Genomic DNA, 6,573 nt, shown 5'->3' with positions numbered 1-6,573 from the left:
ATATATATATATATATATATATATATATTCTTATTGGGTTATCGGTTTACCCACTAACCGAATAAGAAAAAATCAAATCGAACCAATAACCTAATAATTTTTTGTACCAAACCATTAAAAATTCATTAACCCAGTAACCCAATAACAATAAACCAATAACATTTTTATCGGTTCGATTTATCGGTAGGTTCGATTTTTGCACACCCCTAGTTTCAAACGCAACTTAGACTCATTTGCATTGACCACTTGTCCTATTGGGACATCAACTTGAACTGGAGCATTCACAACTGGACTATAAGATTTAGTAACCCTTGGAAGGTTAGTAAATGCATCTGGCAGCTAATTTGCAACATTTTGTAAGTAAATCATCTTTTGAACATCTTACTCACATTGATTTGTTCGAGGATCTAAATGAGATAGTGATAATGCATTCCAATCTATCTCATGTTTCAGCTGCTTATTTTCTCTCCCTAATGTTGGGTATACTGATTCATCAAAATGATAATCAACAAATCTTGACATAAACAGATCTCCTATCATAGGTTTCAAATATTTTATAATGGAAGGAGATTCATACCCAACATATATTTCCAACCTTCTTTGGGGTCCCATCTTTGTGCGTTGTGGTGGAACAATTGGCACATATACCGCACATCCAAAAATTTTAAGATAGAAAATGTTTGGTTCTTAACCAAAAGCCAACTGTAATAGGGAGAATTTATGATAATTGGTTAGCCTTATGTGCACATGTGCTGCTGCATGCAAAATAGCATACCCCCATGTTGAAACAGAAAGTTTTGTCCTAATTAACATCGGCCTAGATATCAATTGAAAACATTTGATCAATGATTCCGCTATACCATTTTGAGTGTGAACACGAGCAATCGGATGTTCAACCTTTATTCCAGTTGGCATACAATAATCATTACAGGATTGAGATGTAAACTCATAAGCATTATCAAGACGGATAGTCTTTATTGCATAATCTAAAAATTATGCTCTTAACCTTATTATTTGAGCCAACAATCTCGCAAAAGCCACATTGCGAGTTGATAATAAGCACACATGTGACCATCTTGTAGATTCATATATCAAGACCATATAATATTTTAAAGGTCCACATGGAGGGTGAATTGGTCCATATATATCACCCTGTATACGTTTCGAAAATGCAGGGGATTCAATCCCAACCTTATCTACTAATGGTTTAATAATCAATTTTTCTTGAGAACAAGCAGCACAAGAGAATTCCTTGGATTGAAGAATATTTTGATTCTTTAAAGTATGCCCATGTAAATTCTCAATAGTCTTGCACATCATATTAAAATCGGGATTGTCCAACCGGTCATGCCAAATGATAAAATCATTACGATCTGTAAATCTTTTAGTTACTGTAGAATGTGATTCAACCATACAAATACTTGTATGATACAATCCCGAAGAAAGTGCAAGTAGTTTTTCATGCACAAATTTTTCCCCATCTTTTATTTTAGTAATATAAAGATATTCAATCTTTACTTCATTTGCAGTCTCAATATGATAACCATTTTGGCGAATAACCTTGAAACTTAGCAAGTTTCTTTGAGTCTTACTACAATATAATGCATTATCAATGGCCAATATTGTTCCCCCAGGTAGTACTAATGTTGCTCTTCCAGAGCCCTCAATTAGCTTTATACAACCGGATATTATATTAACATAGGCCATTTTCATAATTAAATTAGAGAAATATTTCTTTTCTCTTAATGTAGTGTGAGTTGTAGCACAATCAAGAAGGCACATATCTCTATTACTCATCTTGGATACAATTGAAGATTGAAAAAATTTTATTATCTTCACAAAATAAAAATACATGATAAGAAATGTGAAATATCACAATCTTACAATAAAACTTAAATGCTTATTTTTTTCTTGAAACATAAAAACAATATAATGAAAAAATATGATTAAAAAATATAATAAAACAACATTATTTATTTTTTCAATAACTTGATCAAGATTTAGTTTTGATCTCCAAAGAAGTTTTCAATTACCAAATGAGTTACTCCATCCGTTTAAAAAAAATGACCTACTTTGACTTGACACAAAGTTTAAGAAAATAAAGAAGACTTTTGAATTTTGTGGCCTTAAATTAAAATTGTGTCAAATGTACCAAAATGTCCTTTAATCTTGTGGTCCTAAATATGCCATGTGGAAAGTTGAAATTAAAATATTGCCAAAAAAAGAAAGGGGTCATTCTTTTTGAAACGGACTAAAAAGAAAAGTAAGTCATTCTTTTTTAAACAGAGAGAGTATATCATCAAGGCCATCAAAATCATCATCTTCCATGATCAAGTTTGCCTCAACATTGAAATCATATTTTTGTGAAGGTCCTGTCTTATCATCATTTCTGAAAGTCAAGTGTGATTCCATTCGGGCATTATAAGAGGTCCCACCTTCATTTCTCTTTCTTTTGAAAGATTCTTGATAAAGCCTAGCAAATTGCTTAGGCGCCCGATATTCATTCTTCCAGCTACCTTTCATGCCACAACGATGATAATTACCTATTGAAGAATTTTTTTGAGGACTCATTTGTTTCTCTTTTTCTTTGGTTACCACTACCATGGAGATTATTATACCATCCCCTGTCATTGCCACGTCTACGCATATTATTATGACCCCGATCTTGTCGTCTTTCAGGTTGGCCACGTACTTGTACCCCATTTACTTCCGGTAGTGGGGCAGCTTTAATGGGACGAGCTTCATGATTTTTCATCAAAAGGGCATTGTGTTGCTCAGCCACCAGAAAGCATGGGATCAATTCAGAATACTTTTGAAAGCCCTTTTCACGGTATTGCTGCTGCAATATCACATTTGAGGCATGAAAATTAGTTAGTATTTTTTCCATCATTCCCTCATCATTTATAGTTTCCCCACATAATTTCAATCGGGAAACAATTCTGAATACAACAGAATTATATTCAACAACGATTTTAAAGTCTTGAAACCGTAAGTGCATCCACTCATAACGAGCTCTAGGCAGTACCATGGCCTTTAGGTGGTCATACCTTCCCTTCAAATTGGTTCACAATTCAAGTGGGTCTTTCACTGTAAGGTATTCAATCTCCAGTCCTTCGTCCAGATGATGACGAAGGAAAATCATAGCCTTGACCTTGTCCTAATTCGACGTTGCATTATTAGGGATAATAGTAGCACTAAGACCCTTAGCAGCTAGGTGAATCTCAACGTCGAGAACCCATGACAAGTAATTTTTTTCGGAGATGTCAAGTGCCACAAACTCAAACTTCAACAAATTTGACATGATAAAAACTATCATAAAAATAATGAAGTTAGACAACAATACAATAACATAAAAATAATATTTTTTTTCATGTGTAACTTTAACGTTAAAAATAAAACTTCGGTAAAAGAAAAAATAACAAACTACAATATTCACGATAAATAAGTTGATTATACCTGGTGGATTGAAAACTTGAAAAGAGTAGAGTCGTGCTGATAACGTATTTCAATATTAAGAGCAAGACTAACAATGTAAAGAACAACAAGCTAAGCGAAACAATGATTAAAGTAAATAACAAGAGAACGATATATTATGAATTTCTTCTTTCTTGCAAGTGTCTTGACCATCTTCCTCAAGACCTCTATGTATAGTATTACATTAGGGGGTTTCAAGAAATGTCATAAACATGATGATCAATGAGGTGGTAATGGAGGTGTGAGAGTTACTACATTTAAAGGAGTAATGGAGGAATTACACCAAGGAGTTATGGACATCCACAATCTTTTACAATATTATTTTATTTCTGTTTTATTTTTTATTAAATATTATTAATTTTTTAATAATTAAATTATTTATAATAATTAATTAGGGATGAAATAGTAAAATTATGATTGAAACAGGTGAAGCAGACATGTTGAAGAGCTGCCTGCTTATCCTCTTTATTATTACTAGTAAAGTAATTTTTATTAAATATTATTAATTTTTTAATACTTAGATGACTTATAATAATTATTTAGGAGTGATATATTAATATTACGATTGAAGTAGCTAAAGAAGACAACACAATACATCAAAAATTAATTTATGATTTTATTTCTATTTTATTAAATATTATTAATTTTTTAATACTCAAATGACTTATAATAATTAATTAGGGATGAAATAATAAAAGTACGATTGAAACAGTTGAAGCAGGCAGCACAAGCATGCATGCTGAAGAGCTGCTTATCCCCATTATTATTAGTAGTAAATCTCTAAAATATTTTCGTAAAATATAATTTTTAATTTTTTTCTAAAAAAATCTATTATGTAAAACTACTTTTAATTTTATATTTTCTTTATAAATAACCTCTATGATATTTTAGATTTTACCAAAAAGTAGTTTATTTAACTCTTCTACCAAATACACTAAGTGTATTTTGATACATAAGATGTAATAAATAAGGATATTTCATGAGTTTATTTTACTCCAGTCTCCATAAGGAATCATAATCCCATTACCTTATTAAAATAATTCAGTGAAATAGCCTAGGAATTATTAATATATCACGTTAAATATGGGATAAAATTAAGCCCAACTTTTATTCCGAAATTATTTTTCTAATCAAACGTATAACCAAACGACCTCTAACTACTCATTTTTATCGAAGCACATAATTCTTCTTTCTTTGAACTAGTTTTTGGCATGTGAACTAGGCCCGAAACCTAATTTAACATTTTGTTCGAAATCCAGTCAGCACAAACTACCTTATGTAGCTCCAAGAGCACTCATTCTCCATGGGATACTTGAGACATCATGTACAACCAAAACTCAGCAGACCACAAAGGTTTTGGGACTCCTATGAGTCCTCGAATCTCTTTCTCTAATGATTTTGTCGATTCATCAACTTCTTCTCAGCATCACCAAATGATGAGGATCTATAGGGATGCTCCTGTTTCCTCTGACTTTGAATTCAATGTCACTAATTATTCCATGATGAGTGCTGACCAACTTTTTTCTAAGGGTAGATTGTTGCCCTTCAAAGAAAGTTGTAGCAGCTCTCACAAAACTACTACTCTACGTGATGAACTCCTTCATGAGGATAAAGATGAACATTTTTCCTCTAGGCCACCCAAAAGTTCTACTAGGTGGAAGGGACTTCTTGGCCTCAAAAAATCTCACATTCGCTCCAAGAAAATTGATAAGAACAATGAAGGCTCTGCAGAGAAGAGGTCCAACATGGGTCATGAGGAGATGGTTCATCGAAGCAAGGATTCACAGGTACCATTTAATCATTAATAGCGCCTCAATTCCAAATTAGTTGGGTCAGTTAGATGAATCCTCTGTATTCATTCCGTTTCATGTTGAGGAAAATTTATTTTGTTCAACTTTTAAAAACTGTAGGAATAGTAGTACTATATTTATTGTACTTATAAAAGTATGGATTCAAAAATTATAATTCAACGATTTTTACATATATAGAGTGTCAAAATATTGGATTCTATGTGGAGTAAAAACATATTGCAACGGAAAGTTGTGTTGTCTGGCAATTGTGATTTTTTTTGAGTTTGGTGAAAGTGATTTTTGTGTTAGAAATTTTAGTTATATGACTTTGGTGAAAATAAATCATGGTTATATTGACCATTTATGAAACTTACCCTATGAGTGATGTTCATTTCATTCTAATAGCATTTTTGGATTGACTTTTGGCTTTGGGTTTAGCTTATAAGCCAAACTCATAAATTTTGATTTCTAACTAATGATTTTTGGCTTTTTTTATTAATTTGGCTTGAAATTACTTTTTAATTTCAACAAATAGTGTATAAGTGTTTAAAAGTTGTTTGATTTAAAACACTTGAAATAAGTCAATCCAAACAAACTTTAAAACAAATTAACAAGAGAACTTTTCTTTGGTATTCACAATGTGACAATCGACTCTTTTTCTGATAATGCTCTCATTGTTTGCAGGAACCGTATAATGGAGCTGGTGGAGGATCCAATAGTAGAGATGTGGAGTTTCGTTTTAATTAACGTTGTTTACAGAGGCAGTATTTGATTCTTGGAGGTATTTGGATAGGGAGGGACAATGGCTTCTAAATATTCTGATTAATTAGTGTGCTCGTAGTTTTGGATTTAAGCTTGTCAAAATGGAATCAATTGGTGATTTTGTAGAAGTAATTGGGAAGTTTTGCTGTTTTATTCCTGTGAGAACATTGCAATAAGAGATTGTTGAGCACCAAGTTGATGTATCTAATTAGTATTAGAAGTAATTTATTTTCTATAGATAGTATCTGTTCAACATATTCATTTTGTGTGTGTTTTGCATTTATTCATCTGAGAGCTTCAGCATTGTATGGATATTATTCTTCCCCTCTCGATGGATTCATTTATTTTTAAGTCAATTTTACACTTAAAGACGCCACAACCTTTGATGGTTTCTCTAGTGGAAGTTGTGTTCACACAATTCTATACATGGTAGCAGAGTCACAGAATATTTATTAAGTAGACTCAAAACATGAAGAAGCAAATATACAAAGAAGTCAAAATAGATTCAATATCTATTAAATATACATTAAAAAGAAAAATTTATTGT

General features: G+C 31.8%; 2 protein-coding genes across 2 annotated transcripts; one reads left to right on the top strand and one right to left on the bottom strand.

The window, feature by feature from the left end:
- Positions 1-2,268: 2,268 nt before the first annotated feature.
- Positions 2,269-3,028, bottom strand: LOC124896202. The gene is made up of 2 exons (XM_047407724.1): positions 2,602-3,028; positions 2,269-2,516 (listed from the first exon to the last, which is right to left on the bottom strand). The coding sequence occupies exons 1-2, from the start codon at positions 3,026-3,028 to the stop codon at positions 2,269-2,271; spliced, it is 675 nt and encodes a 224-aa protein (XP_047263680.1).
- Positions 3,029-4,682: 1,654 nt separating this feature from the next.
- LOC107860976 lies at positions 4,683-6,229 on the top strand. The gene is made up of 2 exons (XM_016706398.2): positions 4,683-5,261; positions 5,949-6,229. Exons 1-2 carry the CDS (start codon positions 4,797-4,799, stop codon positions 6,009-6,011), a joined length of 528 nt encoding a protein of 175 aa, XP_016561884.1. The 5' UTR covers positions 4,683-4,796; the 3' UTR covers positions 6,012-6,229.
- The last annotated feature ends 344 nt before the right edge of the window (positions 6,230-6,573 follow it).

This window comes from Capsicum annuum, chromosome 2 (genome assembly GCF_002878395.1).
Source record: "Capsicum annuum cultivar UCD-10X-F1 chromosome 2, UCD10Xv1.1, whole genome shotgun sequence".
In the NCBI taxonomy this organism is placed as follows: domain Eukaryota; kingdom Viridiplantae; phylum Streptophyta; class Magnoliopsida; order Solanales; family Solanaceae; genus Capsicum; species Capsicum annuum.
Note: the sequence above shows the minus strand (reverse complement) of the source record. Positions and strands in the feature narration are given on the sequence as shown.

Excerpts from the sequence above, each read along its gene's own strand:
- LOC124896202 (XM_047407724.1), bottom strand. The coding sequence starts at position 3,028 with ATGGTACTGCCTAGAGCTCGTTATGAGTGGATGCACTTACGGTTTCAA. Across the intron at positions 2,517-2,601 it reads ATGGTATAATAATCTCCATG|GTAGCTGGAAGAATGAATAT; the intron begins GTAGTGGTAACC and ends GTGGCATGAAAG.
- LOC107860976 (XM_016706398.2), top strand. The coding sequence starts at position 4,797 with ATGTACAACCAAAACTCAGCAGACCACAAAGGTTTTGGGACTCCTATG. Across the intron at positions 5,262-5,948 it reads ATCGAAGCAAGGATTCACAG|GAACCGTATAATGGAGCTGG; the intron begins GTACCATTTAAT and ends CATTGTTTGCAG.